This window comes from Podarcis filfolensis (genome assembly GCF_964270895.1).
Source record: "Podarcis filfolensis genome assembly, chromosome: 13".
Classification (NCBI taxonomy): Eukaryota; Metazoa; Chordata; class Lepidosauria; order Squamata; family Lacertidae; genus Podarcis; species Podarcis filfolensis.
The window spans coordinates 31320392-31340199 of NC_139615.1; the positions used below are offsets into that span (position 1 = coordinate 31320392).

Here is a 19808-nt window from a genome sequence, read left to right on the forward strand (position 1 = left end):
ACCATTTCTGTTCTCATCCTGAAGCAAAGTTCTTAACCCGAGGTAATATTTCTGGGTTAGTGGAGTCTGTAACCTGAAGCGTATGTAACCTGAAGCGTATATAACCCGAGGTACCACTGTACTTGCACTGGTGTGCTTTTGAACTGCTAGGTTGGCAGGAGCTGGGACAGAGCAACAGGAGCTCACCCCGTTGTGCGGATTCGAACTGCCAACCTTCTGATCATCAAGCCCAAGAGGCTCAGTGGTTTAGACCTGTATTCTGTGAACTGCCCTGAGATCTTATGATGAAGGGAGGTATATTACTTACATACATAAATACATACATACATACATGGACAGCTCTCTCCGATCCAAAAGTGCTATCCCTCCAAAGCTCAGCACAGCACCAAAAATGAGATTCCACACTCCCAGCAGGGTCTTTGGGAAGCACAGCCAGCCAAAAATGTGTGGGTCTCTGTGCTTTGCTGAGTCACAGTGCCATTAAGTGCCCTGTTCTCACCACATCCCTGAGCTAATGGACATCTGGCCACAGAAAGTGCAGGAAGCTGCCTTATGCAGAATTGGATCGCTCCATCTACCTGGAGATGCTAAGGACTGAACCCGAAATCTTCTGCATGCAAAGACCTAGATGGCCAGGCTGACTTTCTGTTTAATGGCTCACGTCCCACAGCTGTTCACCATTCAGGAGCCCTGCTTTGGGGTGGGGAGAGAAGCAGCAACTCTGCCTCTTTGGCCTCCCCTTCCCACAACCCTGCGGCATGTAAAGCTCCCTTGTTTGTCCACGCCATGCCAGTCAAAAGCATGTATCGTGTTCCACTGCCAAGCCCTGTGTACCGATTTCCCCCCCCCCCATGATGCCACTTTTGAACAAAAAACAAAAAAACCACACACAACCTTCTGGTTGTGGGGTTAAGTCACCTCTTTGCTGACTACAACTGGCCACAACTGAGAACCCGGGGCTTATTAAAGGGATGGAGAACCCTTTAATTTATTGGACTACAACTCCCATCATCCCTGATCACTGGCAATGCCAGCTGGAGATGGTAGGAAATTGGGAGTCCAGCACACTACCTCCCATCAGAAAATTTTGCCCCGCTCCCATCTTGTTAAAACCGGGCAGTCCCCTTGCTCCAACAGCTGTTTTCAGCTTAAGGTTAATTGAACCTAAGGTAAGGTTACCAGATGTCCCCGTTTACAGGGGGCAGTCCCCGGATTTACAAATCAGTCCCCATACAAAATCCACTGAAGTTGAAAAGTCTCCCCAGATTCATTGAAAAAAACCTGGTAACCTTAATAAGGCCCACCATTCTAAAGAACAACATGTATTGATCCACAAAAGGCGGTCTACTCCAAGTAAGGTTCCGGCCCGGAATGGGGGAGGGGGTGGGGAAAAGAGAGAGAAAAGGGTCTGTGGTCAATCATTACCAAGTTAGCAAGAATGTGACCGAAAAGCACCACAATGGGGCTACTGTGCTAGAAGCAAGGGTAGCAGTTCCCCATCCCCCAGCCTCCTCCGCGAATCCTTTCCCTCATGAGAAGGCTCATGAAGGGGACCACTGTTGATGTCTCTCTCTGCCTCCACCATGCTGGGACACGGCGTGTCCGATCATTGTCAGGCAGCAGGTTAGGGCTGGGAGAGGCCTACTGGGCCAGATGTCTACCAGGGCTTACTTTCTTGATATGATTAGTGTCGGAGTTTAAGGTCCGCCCCGGAAGACTGCCCCACACTCAGATGGGTTTTGGCTGGCTATATGGACTCTCTGAGGACACCCAGAGAGTCCTTTCTTTAAAAAAAAGGCAGCCTCTTCTTTTACACCATCATAGGGCTCGGGGATACCTGGTTTTCAAAACTGTGATAGACTACCAGCTAATCATCGTGATAAGGTAAAGGTAAAGGGACCCCTGACCATTAGGTCCAGTCGTGGCTGACTCTGGGGCTGCGGCGCTCACCTCGCTTTATTGGCCGAGGGAGCCAGCGTACAGCTTCCGGGTCATGTGGCCAGCATGAATAAGCTGCTTCTGGCAAACCAGAGCAGCGCACGGAAACGCCGTTTACCTTCCCGCCAGAGCGGTACCTATTTATCTACTTGCACTTTGATGTGCTTTCAAACTGCTAGGTGGGCAGGAGCTGGGACTGAACAATAGGAACTCACCCCGTCACAGGGATTTGAACCGCCAATCTTCTGAACAGCAAATCCTAGGCTCTGTGATTTAACCCACAGCGTCACTTGCGTCCCCAAACATCGTGATACATTGATATATATCACGATGTCTGAAATAACGATGAAGCTATATAGAGGCATCAAGCGGCTTCACGGTTTTCCCCGCACTGTGATTTTTTGCATAATGATTCGCAATATATTGCCAAGTCAAAAATTATGAAACCAGTATCACGATATGGGCTTCCAACTAGTTCAGACAGTATATCATTATCAATGCAGTCATATCTCGGAGATCGAACAGAATCCGTTCCGGAAGTCAGTTCGACTTCCAAAATGTTCAGAAACTAAGGCACAGCTTCCAATTGGCTGCAGGAAACTCCTGCAGGGTAGGGTTAAGGAACAATGGTATAATGCATGACCTGTACAACTTGCTTTGTTCTTTTTCTTTCGAGCCTATTGTTGTTTGCTTCATCCTATAGTATATACTGTAATAATGTTTGGAAATCTCTTTTTTTTTTTTTTAAGAAAAGGAACAGTGCTTACTAGTTTGGACCCAGAATGATCTGTCTGCAGCAGATCATTATGCTAACTGTGTGGTGAGGACAACACTCTATAGTGTTGAACTTGCATTGAGAACAGGTCCCAGAACTGAGCTCCGGTACAAGAGTTCAGTACAAGTCGAACCCTGTGGCGTTTTGAAAAGTCACAAAGAAAAAACTTTCAGAATGCACAGCTCGGTGCTGGCACTGTAGGTTCAAATTCAGTGCTGCCAGCTCAGCGCTAGGATCCCTTGCCAGTTCCCAAATTCACCATTTGTATGCGCTAGGTGTGTGGCTACACACTTTTCTGGTATTTCAAGTTCACAGTTGCAAGGGGAGGGAGAGAGAGAGAGAAGGAAACCTAGCTGGGAAACTCGAGCATCTGCCAAGCAGCAAGCTATAAAAAAAGCCACCAGCAACCAGAGAGCACAATTTATAGAAGGAATACAGATGTGGAGAATATGGAGGGGAAGATAATAAAATGTTAAGAATTCAGAAGCCCATTAAACATTTCTCCCTTTGACTCCTCATTCCGTGGTTTAACTCCTTGAACCCATTCATCAGATACTGCTTGTGCATTTGCAAGACTCCACCCACCCCACACAATGCTGAGGTCTAGAAACTTTATTTTACTTCTTTATAATAATAAAAAAAGATGAAGAAAACTAAGATTTGAAGTGGGCTGAAAAATCCACAGGTCCCATACTGGGGTACCTCATTCCACCCTACCAAAAGTTCAATTTAATTTTTTAAGGCTGGCTTGCACACACACAGCTGCATAATCTGAGACAGGAAAAATATGAGCCAATGAACAGTAAACACAAATACATTTATCAGCAAGATGTACAGCAGCTGTTCACACTCTCATGCAAATCGCAAGAGGTGGGTAGCCACGTTCCAAGAGATGACTGGATGCTCAAACTTGGTGATGTCACAACCACACAGTCTTGTGAACGATCTTCACATCTGGTGGTCTGTAGTGTGCAAGAATTACCTCCGGGCAACGAGACAGGGGAAATTTGCAAAAGCTGGCTTTTTCCTCCAACTATTAAATGACAAATGACTAATGTGTGGGCTGGCAGGCTGCTAATACTTGTAGGCTTCGTTTACAAAGCAATGTAGTAATTTCTAAATCAGCTAAACAGTGTGAACGAGGAGGGTGGTGGATCTCGGTGAACGCAGTTCAGTGCTAAACAGCACAGAGATCGTTCTACCTGCGACGTTTGCTCCATATTCTAAAATCTCCTGGCAAGAAATTCCAAGGGCATGCCACACTCGGACGCAGAATTCCAGTGGCCTAGCACAGCAGCCGGTTGTGGCGAGGGAGCAGAACAAACTTTCCTCTTGGCTTGAGTCTGCTTGGCGGCCTGCCGACTTCTGCAAGGATGGAGTGTCCTTTTAAACCACAAATAGCACTTTAAAAAAAAGAAGTTAAAGAACCACACATATGCAGCATGATGAGCTAGGATTTCTCAAGGAACCACGTGGATTTAAGAGGCGTACCCTCCCGGGCTCGCTGCATCCACACCCCATAAAGGCAAAATTTTCAACAGAGATGAAAAGTAAAAATGCAAAGAACACCGGGGATTTCTTCGCAGCATAGCCTGCTACCCGTCTCCAAGCCGTTTTAACAAGTCCCAAGAGGCCAGGCAAGTATCCAGAGTATTCTCTTCCACGCTCCCTCCATTATTATTATCTTTTTGCAGACACAAAAACTCTCCTCAAACATGCAGCAAATGACGCGATCGAGACTAATATGAACCCTGAAGCAAGGAGGAGGGAGTGATGCAAAAATTAACAAGACGCTGCTACGTCTCGCTTTAGGCCCGGGGCCTATTTGCTTTCAGTCCTCAGAAATGCTATTTCAGGATTACTGAAACCCTGCCCCCCCCCCAAACACACACACACACAAAATGTTGAGAGCCCTCGCATGTCCATTAGCATCTTACTTCAGGGAAATATTTCACATTTCTAGAAGCTGGAAAGCCAAACATTAAACTGTTTAGGAACGAGCCCCTTTCTCAAATTCTTAAGGGCCAACAATTCAGTTTCAGCACAGCTATTTCCAGGCTCGAGCCCAACCAGGCACAGTGGTACCTCAGGTTAAGTACTTAATTCGTTCCAGAGGTCCGTACTTAACCTGAAACTCTTCTTAACCTGAAGCACCACTTTAGCTAATGGGGCCTCCTGCTGCCGCCGCACCGCCAGAGCACAATTTCTGTTCTCATCCTGAAGCAAAGTTCTTAACCTGAAGCACTATTTCTGTGTTAGCGGAGTCTGTAACCTGAAGCGTATGTAACTTGAAGCGCATGTAACCCGAGGTACCACTGTAGCTGAAATAAAAGAGTTGCTCTCTCTCCCCCTCCCACTGCAAGCCACTGGCTGGTGCGTACAAGCATCTCTTTCCTTCGCCTCACATTCTGTTCCCTTCGTAAAACCTCCACACCCATTGCCTACACCTTAGCCATACCCAGAGCTAGCAATCTGAACAATGCACACACTGGAAAAGGCATCCTTTTCTTGTGGCACAATGGAGACGTTTTATTGGCATCAGCATAACTTGGAGGCCAAAGCTAACTAGACTTTAATTAGAACACAAAGAGAGAGAGAAGGGTGAAGGAACTCAAGAAGGTATCATCTCCAGGTATACAGAAACTGGGTGTATCAACTCAGCAAGGATAGGCACTCTCCACATAATCATTCAGCGCTCAAATCAGTCTCTTTGTGTATTGTGGGTATTTTTACTGCAGGTTCTACCAAGAGGTTCAGAGAACACATAATTTACCCCCTTACGAAGCAGTTTCCTGATTGATCCTTAAAGACCCTTCTGAGTATTTTCTCTGAGGGGGGTCTAATGAATCCATTACTGAAGAGGTGCCATTATATCTGAATGTTGTGATATCTCTTAGACCTGCCACGATGGTTCGCTCTTAACTTGGCACCTTTTGTTCTTCTGAGATTGAAATTATGCATTTTTACAGTTTGTACTTTCTTTAATGGCTGGTCAGCCGTAATAAATATTTGATTGACGGAACTCTGCATCCGTACAGAATTGCTCTCTCCAACAGCACATCTGTATGTTTAGAGAGAGGAAATCTTCCGAGCCCATGATTAACATGAGAGATGAATTCCTAGGACCAGTATTCACTCCGGAAACCTTGCTTTTTCACCCCAAACACAACCTGCTCCTCACCCTGCTCCCCTTTATAGGCTGTTCACACTTAGCAATTTACTCACTGCTTGAACTTCCATCGGGTGTGTCCCCCGCTACCATACGTTTACACCTGATCTGCCATAATATGATGCTAAATTACTGCTGGGAGATTTAGCAGTAGTTTCAAGCCTTCGGGGAAGGGAGAGCAGTAAAACAGCCACTGCAGGTGATTCTCATTAAGCCTCCAGTTCGGCTGGGCAGAAGAAATAGTTGAACAAGAGAGCTTTTTTCTTCCTCTAAGACAAGACATCCTCCATTCCTCCCCATTTTACTCAGTGCAGGTTTCTTTCCTTCTCAGCCATAGGACAACACAAACAGGAACGAAAGCAGCTTAATTCCTGCTGAAGTCATCGCTTCCTGCCAAAGATCACATGGAAGTCAAACCGCTGCTGTTTGAGAAGGCAAGTATGAAAAAAAAAAAAAGGAACTTCGCCACAGGATCGACCCAAGTGATGCTGATGCAACCCCGTGTCAAACTGCGGACTCAGAATCCGTATAGAACAGGAGCACCAGTGTCAGCAGTAGTGAAATCTTAGCATGTGGGACCAAGGCAAAAACGGTTCCTGCCTCAACTTTGTAATAGCAATGTTCATTTGGAAAATAAAAGGCAATGGGTGTGGTTTGAAAGCCTTTCCCTTAAATCTCAAGTGTCTCGGGGACAGCTGTGTTTATTCAGCAGTGAAGGAAAGGCATTCTGCACATGCTCAGAGACATCCTTATTAGTCACGTGGCAGGGCCACCAGTTCTCAAGGCGAGAGTGTCTCAAGCTAAACCTCTAGCAAACGTCCCATGTACAGGTGGTGATCATTTTGCGCATGTCCAATTGACGTGTGGGCCCTTTTGAACCCGGAAGAGGGCAGAATGGAGGCGGGCTTACGCGTGCTCCGCCGACACACATGGGGGGCCAGGAACAGAGCCCCCATGCAAAATGATCACCACCTGTACTACGATCCTGAACTCCTTGTTTCCATAGTTTGTCAGCCGCCTCTTGGGCTTTATTATGTTTTGTTTCTTTCTGGGAAGCACTTAAGATAGCTGACACATACGCTCTGGCTCATCAGAATCATTCCCAGAATCATATTTTCAACGCTAGAGCCCGGCCTTTGGATCGACTAAAGTGATAATAGAGACACAAGTTTTCTGAACACGTGCGAAGAGTTCTTTTCTCAGGGTCTGTCTGAATAGCCACAGACAGCCCCCGACACAAATGAGATTTTAGGGAACCGGGGTTCCAAAATGTAACTTATTTACATAATTCATCTCCTCCCCCTTCAAAAACAAATTATATTTCCCGTGTATACAGAAGAGCTGTGCTGGCTGGGGGGCGGGGGATGATCTGGAGGGCACCAGGTTGCGGAAGGTTGCACTGACCTGGAACTTAATAAGAACGCACTGTTGGAATTACACCCACAACGGCAAATTGTTAAAATTTAGAGGGAGGAGGGGGTGGCGTCGAGAAATGAAATTGAAGAGCATTGCAAAGCAAAAGCCAGAGGCAAGGTTCCGCCACATTTTTTTGAAAAAAGGAAAAAAGGAAAGAAAGAAAGGACATCCCATCCGGTTAAAAAAGCACCAGCGTAACCGGAAAAATTAGACAGGCAGGCAGGAACTTCTGTACACTGGGAAGCAGATAAGCAGGGAAGCGTGGAGCCTGTGGGGGAGACCAAGTTGACAAGGAAACTCAAATGTAAGGAAAGAACAAGAAAAGGCATGGGTGATTTTTTAAATTCGGAACCGGAGAATGGACAAGGCCCATTCTGGGTAAAAGTACTTGGCTGCAGAAAGCTAGAGCCAGCAATGAATATGTCTTAAAAGGAATGGACCTGCCCAGAAGTCAAACAGCCCAATACCAGATGTGTAGGAGGTAGGGTGAAGCCCTTTGATGGCAGAATAGAAGCCCAGCGTAGAAATGCTGTCTGCACATGCTCAGAGGCACTCTATTTTTACATGTGTCAGGATGGCGACCAAGTTGAAATAAAGCTTTAAAATACACAGCCCACGAAGGATAGGATAAACTCATGGCTGTTCATGCAAATATATGATGAGAAAGATTGCTACATCAACAGCACGGGAAGTTTTAAAAGCAAATTGCACGTTTGGGATGAGGTAGGGGAACACCTGTTTTTTAAAAGAGCATCCACTGGGATTTTCCGGGAGCAAGGGGAAATGTTTAAGCAGGCAACACTTTGCAATGGCTCCCAAGGCCAAGATGACCTCAAAGCAGAAGCTCTTTCCAAAGCCAGGACTTAACCATGGATAATGTGCAGAAATAATCAAAGAACATGTGCAGAAGGAATGCACGTAATGGCAACCAGGTCCCTCATATCGCAAGACAGGCAAACAGAGCTTCCTGGTCAGAACACGCAGTTAACTTTCAGCATGTGCCCTTAAAATGCCTTCCCTTGGGCCTGGCCCCATATGGGCAGAAGACTGAGGAGGGAATGGGCTTGTGGCATAGACTCTAGCGCTTTGTGCAGTAAGTGAGGGATCATGCATTTGATCCCCTGAATTGTTTGTTTTTTAAAAGCTTCAATGCAAGTTAAAGAAAGAAGGAATCTCAGGAGGCCTAGAGCCTCTCTCCTTGTAGGTTTTCTAGGGAAGTTGTATGTATATGCATTTTACAGTGGGGAGTATTAAATAAATACAAATCACCCACCTGTGGTCTAAAGTGGTACAGTGCCCAACACTGCCATGATCAGACACTTATTAAATGTGAAATGGGGGGGGGGGGGTTACATTCAAAAAGCTAGCATGGAGAAAGGTGATGGGGAAGCATACCTGGCAAGAACGGAGACCTGAAACAAAATGAATCAGGAAAGCTCAGAGGCAGATCCACTGGATTTGAGGAGGGGCGGTGTTACACTGCAATATGGGGTAATCCCCAACAAGTGCCCATGTCAAAACCACACACACCTCAAAAGATTAGGAGATAGCTCTACGGAACATCCACCCCTACCAGCAATTAGCATTGCCAAAGGATGACAGAGACATGTGGATCCCCTTCATGAATGTAAGCAAATGAACCATGGATATTCCACAAGTAAGGACCCACCTGAAAAGCACCCCAGGTTCCTGCTGAGCGCACTGAGTAGCCACATGATCCACACCCTCTTTGATCCCACCGATCTCAGCCAGTAGCCAAACTCACCTCCCAAGTAGCTATTTTCCTTCCTGTTTTCCTGAATCAGCAAGAGTCTCTGATGCTAGCATACCAGCAAGCTTCAGATTCCCACCCCAAAGCCTATCCCTGAACCATAAAAAGCCACAAGCATCAAGGCCACACACCCCTACCCAGCTATTAACTCCATCCAAAGGACAAAGGCGGGGGTACCAGAGAACATACTGAAACAAGACATTCTGCCCCACCTCCCGTTTTCCATGCCAGCACCATGCCTACATCACATGCGTTATACTGAGACAGGCTAACTCAGTATTGTCTACACCAGGCATAGGCAAACTCAGCCCTCCAGATGTTTTGGGACTACAACTCCCATCATCCCTGACCACTGGTCCTATTAGCTAGGGGTTGTCAAGGTTCCAGGCAGAGGACCTTCACAGCTTGACCTAGAGATGCCAGGGACTGGACCTGACACACCTTCCTCGTGCAAGACATCTGTGCTGCCACTGAGCTACAGCTGTGTTTTACTCCAGAATTTAAAACAAAACACTAAACCACGTTGGGTTCTAAATTCACAGGCACTACCACAGATTAGAATCCCCACTTTGCATATGTTCACATTCCCACAGTTGAATCACCTTGAGTGGAGCAAGGATGACAGGACATTCCCAGCCCTACCTGGAAATGCCAAGAGACTGAACCCAGAACCTTCTGCACTCAAAGCAGGTCCACCGTTCACCATGAACACACCCCCTTCTTCATCCCCCCCCCCCCGTTCATCCAGTATCTTCCAGGACTTGCCCACTACAGTGGTACCTCGGGTTAAGTACTTAATTCGTTCCAGAGGTCCGTACTTAACCTGAAACTGTTCTTAACCTGAAGCACCACTTTAGCTGTTCTCATCCTGAAGCAACGTTCTTAACCTGAAGCACTATTTCTGGGTTAGCGGAGTCTGTAACCTGAAGCGTATGTAACCCGAGGTACCACTGTATAACCTCTCTCTCCTTCCTCCCAGTAAATTCTCCCAGGGATCACAGAATTGTGGAATTGGAAGAGACCACCAGGGTCATCTAGTCCAACCCCCAGCAATGCAGAAATCTTTTTTGCCCAACACAGGGCTCGAAGCCACAGCCCTGGGATTAAGAGTCTCCCTAACCCAAGATCCTCCAAGCCCACCCAGCATAATCTTTTTCTCCGCTCCGGGTCAGGCTTCTCTGCAAGCCTGCCCAGTTCGACCCAGGGCCGCCAGCCCAGCTTATTCAGCGCAGATGCACAAACACACACCCCACACACAAACACACATACCCCGCTAGACCCACTTTCCTTGCCTCGGCGCGGGCTCACCTCGGGACTCCTTGGCGGCGGCGGCGGGATCCCAACCAGGCAAAAGGCGACTCCATTCATCGGGCGCGGCGCTGGCCCCGACGGGGCGGACGAGCGGGGCGGGAAGCGAGAGCCGGCGGCGGCGGCGACAGCAGCAGCAACAAGCAGCAGCAGCCAGGCTGGAGAGACTTTCGCTCGGCTGGGCCAGGCTGCCCAGGCGGCTCCGCCTCTTCCACGGCAGGAGGAGGAGGGAGAAGGGAAAAGGGAAGGCCGCCCGCCCGCCCGCTAAGCCGGCCAAGGGGCGGAGGAGGAGCAGCAGCGGGCAGGCGGGCCAGCCCCTCCTGGGGTGGACCGGCAGAGCAGTCGGGAGAGACCCCCGCCCCGGAGGGGTTTTTTTCGGGGGCAGGCGGCGGAGAGGGAGAGAAGGGCGGGAAAGGGGAGACGGAAGCGCACACAGGGGGCGAAAGGGACGGAGCGGGGAGAGAAAAGTCGAGGGCTGGGGGAAAGAGGCCACCGGCCCAACCGGGAAGGAGACCCTCCCTCGAGGCAGGGGCAGAAACACGGACGTAGCCAAGGAGGGGCAGGGGGCAGCTGCCCCCAATCAATAAAAAATGTTTAACAAACTGAGGTTCTGCCTCCCCCTCAACAAAAGGCCTGCCCCCACCCAACAATAATCCTGGCTACGCCCATAGGCAGAAAGGCAGGCTTGGGAGACGCAAGAGAAAGGACGACGAGCGGGAGGATCCTTGGAGATCGGGGCCGGTGGTCTCTCTCACACACACAAATGAACAGGGCAGAAAGACGAAGAGGGGACGCCTAGAAAAGGGTTTCCCAAACTTGGGTCTCTATCGGTTGTTGGACTACAACTCCCATCATCCCTAGCTAGGAGGACCAGTGGTCAGGGATGATGGGAACTGTAGTCCGGGGGGAAACAACAACAGCTGGAGACCCAAGTTTGGCAAACCCTGGCCTAGAATAGAGGACACAGCTGCGCCAGGCTGTGCTAGCCCTACTCAGAGCAGACCTGCTGAAATAAAGGCGTCGAAGTTAGTCGCGTGCATTCACTTCAATGGCTCTATCACTTCCAAAAATAGGAAGTTTCTTCCATTTCAGGGCAAAGGAAATGACACTTCCAGGTGACATCTGAGGACACACAGCAGCATTAAGGGCGGGACCACTTCAGTTCCCAAGGCTGGGAAGTAAAGCGGGCGGGGATCAGCCACAACTCCCCTCTAAAGGAGAAAAGGAGCACCCCCCATCCCAATGTTGAACATGTGTTTGAAGTTCAGTTCAATGTCTTAAGCCTGCGGAAGAACACAGCCCAAGACAGGAGGAGTAAGTCTTATTTATGGGAAAGGCTGGCCCAGAACAGGAAGCTCAAAGGCCAGAGAACAGAAGAGATACCAGCACAGTCCAATAGAATAGCATACAGGACCAGCTAAAGGGGCAGTGTGGGGTGGGCAGGGAGGGGGGCAGGAGAAAGAGAAAGACAATGGGCTGTCACAGCCAGGCACAGAAAAAACTGGCAATCTGAGGCCTGGCATCAGAGAGAACCCAGGGGCGGGCAGCCTGGTACGGACAGTCGGATGCGCCAACTATGCGCTGGTACAGGCTGAAGGAGGTTCATCACAAGGCACAGGTCACGGGGTGTTGTGTGTGTGTAAGGTTGCAGCAAGGATTGGCACATCCCCAGTGGGAGCAAGGAGGAGGAGCTACACGCAAGCTGGAGATGTGGTGTGAGGGATTTATTATTGGACCCAGGGAGTCTTTTTAAAAAATAATATAGAAGCACCAGTCTTCAAAGGAAGGCAGAGATGCACAGCGGCAGATAATAATAATAATTCTTTGCGTTTCCACGGTACGTTTTCATGTGATCAAAGCATTTTACATACACTGTATTCACAGCCTGTCCAACAGCCCGGAACAGCAGAACCATTCCAGATTTTGAAACAGGCTGTGTGGGTGAAGGAGCTGAGACACAGAAAATAGTGGAGGAGGCAAGATTTGAAATCAGGTATCTCCCAGCTCGCTTTCTTAGCTGCAGCATCGTACACCAGATCTCCTCAACGTCCTTGATTGGAGTCCGCTTTTAGGAGCTGGAGAACCCATCCCTGAACACAAGCAGCAAGAGTTGACATGTACTGAGCAGCCACAAGCCCGCCCGCCTGCCCCATTGTAGTGTTGGAGGGGCAGGAATGATCTACCAAGGTTGCCCCCTTTCTACAGCCAGGCAAATTTCCCCCATGCGTCAGGGGCCTTCACTGCCCCAAGTCATTTTCCTGTCCTTCCATAAGAGGGGATGTGAGATCATATCCTGGCTAGTCAGTTAATCAATCAACTCCTCACGACGGGGGCGGGGGGGAAGCTACGTAGGTATACGGATGCATGGCATGTCTTCCCCCATCTCCCCAGCTTTTAAACAGGAGCAGTCTGGTCCTTCTTTGTAGACACTGTATGATGTACAATCCTAGGAGCAGTGTGCCATCGGGGCAAGGCCTTAGAGCAGACGGCCAGCACCCCACCTCCAGAGAGGAGCAGGAAGGCCCTTCCCCCAAAAACGCAGCAGGGCTGGCTTAACACATTTTGAAGTGAAGCAATACATGTTTACTATCTAGAGATAAGTCCAGAGATTAAGGTCTGGCGCAACCTCAGAAGTCAAGAGGGACACAGCCAGCTCAGGCATTTACCAGGGCCCTGGCAGAGAGAGAGAGCCAGTACCCTAATGCAAAGCAAGCCTTGCTGGATCACACCAAAGACTCATCCAGCCCTTCCTTGCCATTTCCCCACCAACAGACATTTCAGGGTGTCCTGTCTCTGAACGTGGGAGGTTCCATATAGCCATTGCGGCCAATAGCCAGTGACAGAACCCACCCTCCATTAACAGGTCTGGTCCACTTTTAATAGCAGATACCACATCTCACCACAGAGTTAATTCCAAGACAAATTATATCCACCGTTCGAAGTAGTCTTCTCTTTTCTCTGTTCTCATTTAGAGTGCTGCCAATCAACTTGGCAGTGAATGATTCAGGACCAGGGGGTGGTGCAGGCAACTTACTTTATTTTTATTTAATTAATGGCTGGCTGCATTTATATACATACTCCTTCTGGCAAGGCACCTGAGGTGGTTTACAATTTTAAAATACTACAAGCAGCAAAATGGTAGGATATGTAGAGAGATTGAGTTTCTTCAGGCCAGCAGTTTCCTTCTGAAACAGGTTCTGGGTTCAAGACTTCCGAATATCCTAGGAATGGGGGATCTTAGGCCTGAGGGTCGAATGAGGCCCTCAAGGGCTCTCGCTACATGGGCCTCAAGACTCTCCCCTCAGGACACACTTGCACTGCAAGTCGCTTCCTTCACCAACTCTGCTTTTGTAACAACCTCCTTCAGTGTTTTTCGCCTGTCTGGGATGTTTCCTAGAGCACCGTTAGTCCTCTTGCTTGCCAAAATGGGGGGGTGGGGGAAACTAGCCTTCCATAGAAACGTAAAATTCACATTTACTGCTCTGCCCACTACTGCCTCTGGCATGTGGCCCCCAGAAGGCTGCCCAGAATGGAATGTGGCCCCCACGCAGAAAAAGTTCCCTCGCTTATGCAATAGCCCTACCCTTTCACAAGGGATTCCTGCCTTCCAATTCCAGGAACCTGGTTGTTGTTACAGAGGGACAAGCAAGCACTCTGCACGTGTTCAGAGTGACTCTTTGCTAATCCATGCATTCCAGGGCTGATGAGCAGTGGTATTTTCAAAATGGACCCATGTGCTGAAAAACTAAGCTGTGGTTGAGAAGGGAGGAAACAAAAGGTGTAACCATGATTTATCAGTTCAGCGCACTGTGGGCATCTGGAGTTAAGCCTCACAAAACTGAGGGCCGGCACGTAGCTCAGATTCCACAGCTGTAAGACTGTATCCTATTTTGTATTATTTGATCATAGCTCCCTTTATCTAGAAATGGGGGTGCGGGGGGGGGGGGAGAGGAATACTAACAAAAAATGAAGAGAATCTATGCCCTCTGCTGGCTCTGGAGTGCAGCACAAGTTAGCGAGGAAAGTGGAGATTCTTCCGTTTTGGGGGTGAATTATCACCTTCCTACCTCTTCCCAGCTCTAGAAGTTCAAGGCTGGATTATCAAAAGGTATGGCTGCCACCCCTTTGTAGTTTTCTTCCTGGATGGAGAGCTACTTTCCCTTCACACAACGAAGAGAGTGGCGCCCCGATACAATAGGCAGCAAGCTGCAGATTAAAAATATGATAAACATAGAGATGTCTTGGTAATATGGCAGTTTTCATTCCCAAAAAGGATATTACAGTTCAGCAGGGGGAGCAATTATCTGAAATCTATGTTCAGACTGATTCACTTTAAGATTTACAGAGGATGGATGAAGCACAATTCCTGCCAGGGGCTGAAGCACGCTAGCCAAGTGTTTGAACTGGACACAGTCCCATTCTTTGGACACCCATGCCATTGCTATACAAGCTCCTATAGCTTTCTTTATACTATACACTTTAAAAAAAAACTCTAGCATGATTTCTACTACAGAGCACTTAACCTGTATACGTATCTTACTACAAGCAAATGCTCGCAGGTAGTGTTTGAGGACCGGGACATTCGCAGGGAAACCAAAATGCTTGTTTACAAAGCTATTGTACTACCAACCTTACTATATGCTTGTGAAACATGGACCACTTATAAAAGCCATCTCCAACTCCTTGAAAGATTCCATCAACGGTGTCTCCAAAAAAATTTACACAGACGAACTAATATCAGTGTACTGGAAGAAGCAAAGATCACCAGTGTTGAAGCAATGATTCTTCAACATCAACTTTGTTGGACTGGTCATGTTGTGCCCGATGATCGTCTTCCAAAGCAACTACTCTATTCCGAACTTAAAAATGGAAAGCGTAATGCTGGCGGTCAACAAAAGAGGTTTAAAGACTGTCTCAAGGCAAATCTAAAAAAAAAAGTAGTATAAACACTGACAACTGGGAAACACTGGCCTACAAGCGCTCCAGTTGGAGAACAGCCTTTACCAAAGGTGTCATGGGCTTTGAAGACACTCAAACTCAGGACGCAAAGGAGAAACGTGCTAAGAGGAAGCCACGCTTGGCAAATCTACACCGTGATCAACTCCCACCCAGAAACCTATGTCCCCACTGTGGAAGGACATGTGGATCCAGAATTGGCCTCCACAGTCACTTACAGACTCATTGCTAAAACGGTGTTTATGGAAGACAATCTTACTCGGCTACGAGTGATCAACAAAGATTATACCAGCCATCATTTATAGATAACAGAAGCGGCCTAGTATTCAATGATTGTCCTATATTGGTTCAGCTACAGGGAATCCTTAGCAGAGGCAAACTTCTAACAGCATCTATATTTTCATTTTTTTAACAAAATGTCAACCAATCAACAGTACAGTATCTCTTATGGACAGGGCCTATTCACAAACAGGAGGCTCAGTAGTCCAGCTGTTTTTGGACTACAACCCCCATCATCCCTAGCTAGCAAGACCAGTGGTCAGAGATGATAGGAATTGTAGTCCAAAAACAGTTGCGGAGACCCAAGTTTGGGAAACCATGGTCTCTAGATTTATGCCTATACTGTGTTCCACTTTGTGGCAACATTTTCTTAGCCATAGTGGCTAGGAATGTACAGTAAGTTGGCAGTCCCCAGTTCAATCTCACCTTAGTTGATGGATGGGAAACCTAGAGCCTTCCAAAAGTTTCTGGACTACAATTCCCATCATCCCTGACTATTGGCCACGCTGGCAGGGGCTGACAGGAGTTGGAATCCAACAAGTCTCCCATCAGCACCTTAAGCAAATCATTATGCAATCAGATGCATCATCCCCATCTGCAAAATGGGGATAAAACTGGCCTGCCTTATAGAACTGAAATTATAGATATAAATGCTTCTTCAACATTGAAATATGCTTTAGAAATGCTGTTTTGTTCTTAAAATAGAAAAAGGGAGGCAGGGAGAATGGGAATAAGACTGTGCATTGTATTTTTAAAGGTTTTGGGGTGGTATCTACACAATCCAACATAAGAAGTAAGCAGCATTCACATTTGAAAGTGCACCTAATTTATGACTGTAGTTTCTAAAGAACGGATATCCAAGACACGCCATTGAGTTTCCACAGAAAACCCACTGAGCAGAAAAGTGGACACGCCATAGAGATGAGGACACAGCTTTCACACATTCTCAATTACATAACTGTACAAAGGTAGACTCCTATCCTACACAAGAGTCAAAAGGGCCCCCTCTCCAATGCTGTACATCTATGCAGCTTATTCATCATAAGACCATATCATAGGACTCTAGGTCAGCAGGGGGTAATCTGTATTTTTCCACAGTCCAAGAGAATGCAATGTTTTTACTTGGGTCAGCACAGGCATTAAAAATGCGAGTCCATGCAATGATCACAAGCAGTTCAAGAATACCACTGAACAACAAACCCCAAACCCTGAAAGACTTAATTAGCACAGAACCTTCACTATGACATTTGTTATTAGATTCTCTTGCTAAATAAGATCCTGCTTCACATCACTGCATCTCTTTTCACTTTTCGGCCTGTCATTCACATTAAAAGGTAGAGAAACCCTATTCAAGGGGAAAGAGGCAACAGTAACTTAGGAATCAAATCCAACCCTCTGCCCAATGAGATCTTAGGCATGCCAACATCTTCTCAAAAATAGGTGTGTGTTAGTGTCCTGCTCTTCAACAAGAGTCTCAAAGTTCACCAACGTCTGGAGGGCCAAAGGTGCCGCACACCTGTTCTAACAGCCATGCACGACAGAAATTATTTTTCCATCTCCTGGAAAAACACCGCTCCACTCCATAAACTACCAAACTTCTAGAAATCTCTGAGTTTGTGGCCTTCAAGGATGCTAAGCAAAATGAATTTATTTGCGTGTGCACAGATAAAAGGCAGAAGAGAAATCCATTTATCTTCCCCAGTGCTTTCCCTTATCTCTTAGGAGATATAGTTGTGTACTACAAAAAGCTAAGTGATCAAAAAGTTTTGGATTACACTCTTGGTTGTATAGGATTCCTGTTTAGTTGCAAACCAGCATTATATATATATATATACACACACACATATATATATTTGCTGGGATGGGGGTAGATTTAGTAAGCACTCAATATGGTTGCTGCTCCGGGAAATATACATTTTATAAAATGGGGAACTATCTTAGATCAGTCTTTTTAAATTAAACTTCTGTACATTCATCTCCAGCCTTTCTTCTGTGGAACTCAAGGCAGCGCACACTGGTCGTCTTGCACCAGAAACTGACCAGATCCATGTTTGCGTAGCTTCAGGAAGCTTGCTGCATCACACACCACCTGGGCACCCCACTGATCTGTCAGGTCTTTTCTGTTCTTGGTCATTTAATGAAGACTTAAATCACTTAAGTAAAAATCAATCCATCCCATTGCATGTGTGAAGAAATGTTTCCTTTGATTGGCCAGGAAACTCCCTTCTAATGAGTCAGACCATTGGCCTAGTTCAATATTATTCACACTGGGCTTTTCCCATCTCTACCTGGAGATGCCAGAGTTTGAGTGCGGGACTTCTGCATGCAAATTTGCACCCTGCCTCCGAGGTACATCCCTGCCCTGATAATCAGTTCTGCAGGACCCTTGAGCTCCAAGGCTGGATCTATACTGATCATAAAAAAGCTTTAAAAAATGTTATTTAGCTCTCAATGTGATTTTACATTGACAATTTTACATTGCTCTACAGCGCCTTCTGGTGTCGCATGTTTGCAGCACATTTATAACGCTTTAACTGACCAGTACAGATTAGTCCCAAGTGCTTTGAGATACTGAACTCTACTTAATTTTAAGCCGATAAATATTTTGGTTCTATGAAATGAGGGAACAAGAGTAGCTGTAGATCAGTGGGAGAGGATGTACTTTGCATTCAGAAGGTCCCAAGTCCCACATTTGGGACATAATATTCTGATGGCAGATTGGGAAAGGTTATGGAAGTCAGATTTGAAATTGACGGCATGTTGTACAGTTAAAGAAAATTATATGAAAATGATGTACCGGTGGTATTTGACTGCTACTAAGTTAGCAAAAATGTATAAGACAAGTTCAAATATCTGCTGGAAATGTAAAGAAAAAGAAGGTACCCTTTTCATATGTGGTGGACTTGTAATAAAAGCTTTCTGATATATAATGAAATGAAAAAAAATGATTAAAATAACTTTTGTTAAGAAAACAGAAGCCTTTTTATTAGGAATTACAGGTACCGATATACCAAAGGAGCAGAAAAGACTCTTCATGTATGGAACAACAACCGCTCAGATGTTATTGGCCCAGAGTTGGAAAGAAGACAAAGTCCCTACCAGAGAGGAGTGGCAAACCAAGCTGATTGACTATGCCAAAATGGCAAAACTGACTGGAAAACTCAGAAACCAAGAGGACAAAAACTTTATAAAAGAATGGGGGGAAATTATAAATTATTTAGGAGACCACTGTAAACAGATGGAAACAAGAGCAGGATTTTGACTCACTTGCAGTGTAAAAAATATTATGGACAATATGGTTTGATATAAAAATTGGAGTACGGATGAATATGCAGTTGTAGATGCTTAAAATGAGACCCCATGGAGGGGATGGGGGGAAGTCTCAAGATTCAGAGAATCTCTTTATATAGATTTGTTTTTTACAAAACTTGTTTGTGTTCATTTATATTTTCTGTTTGTAAAACCAATAAAAAATACCGTATTTTTTGCTCTATAAGACTCACTTTTTCACTCCTAAAAAGTAAGGGGAAATGTGTGTGCATCTTATGGGGTGAATGCAGGCTGCACAGCTATCCCAGAAGACAGAACAGCAAGAGGGATTGCTGCTTTCGCTGCGCAGCGATCCCTCTTGCTGTTCTGGCTTCTGAGATTCAGAATATTTTTTTCTTGTTTTCCTCCTCCAAAAATTAGGTGCGTCTTGTGGTCTGGTGCATCTTATAAAGCGACTTATAGAGCAAAAAATATGGTATTTTGTAAAAAAAAGAAGGTCCCAAGTCCAATCTCTGGTATCTCCAGGCGGGGTAAGGCTGCTCTCTAAAACCAAGAGGAGCTGCCGCCAAGCTGGGGTATACAGAACTAGGAAGACAGTGGATCTCTGGATATTGTTGGACTCCAACTCCCATCAGCCCCAGCCAATATGGCCAATAGTCAGGAGTGATGGGAGCGGAGTCCAACAACATCCAGAGGGCCACAGGTTCCCCATCCGTGGGTCCAGACAATAACAAGGAAGATGGTCCAACGGTCTTGACTGAGTATAAAGCAACTTCCTATGGAATACCCATGGCAAGCATTGTGCTGGAGTGAACCAAGCAGGAAAGATCCAGATGCACCGGGTTTCTTGTAAATGTCCCAGGCAAAATTCACAGAGTGCTTCTCCATTTGCTCAAATGATTGAAACCACCTCAGGTTGCTGGGCT

At 46.6% G+C, this 19808-nt stretch overlaps 1 protein-coding gene and 1 long non-coding RNA gene across 4 annotated transcripts in view; one reads left to right on the top strand and one right to left on the bottom strand.

The window, feature by feature from the left end:
• ARHGAP23 (Rho GTPase activating protein 23) overlaps nt 1–19808 on the bottom strand; it is a 171861-nt gene that overhangs the window by 135020 nt on the left and 17033 nt on the right. The window contains exon 1 of one of the 3 annotated variants that reach the window (XM_083582342.1): nt 10378–10581. The exons of the other annotated variants lie outside the window; for them this stretch is intronic. Within the exon in view, the coding sequence (XP_083438468.1) occupies nt 10378–10437 (60 nt within the window). The 5' untranslated portion in view covers nt 10438–10581. Of the gene's footprint in view, nt 1–10377; nt 10582–19808 lie in introns of those variants that run through there. 3 annotated transcript variants of the gene reach the window in all.
• On the top strand, nt 1009–6886 carry LOC310748239. The gene is made up of 3 exons (XR_014541237.1): nt 1009–1169; nt 1299–1884; nt 6214–6886. It is a non-coding gene; the product is annotated as an uncharacterized lncRNA (long non-coding RNA).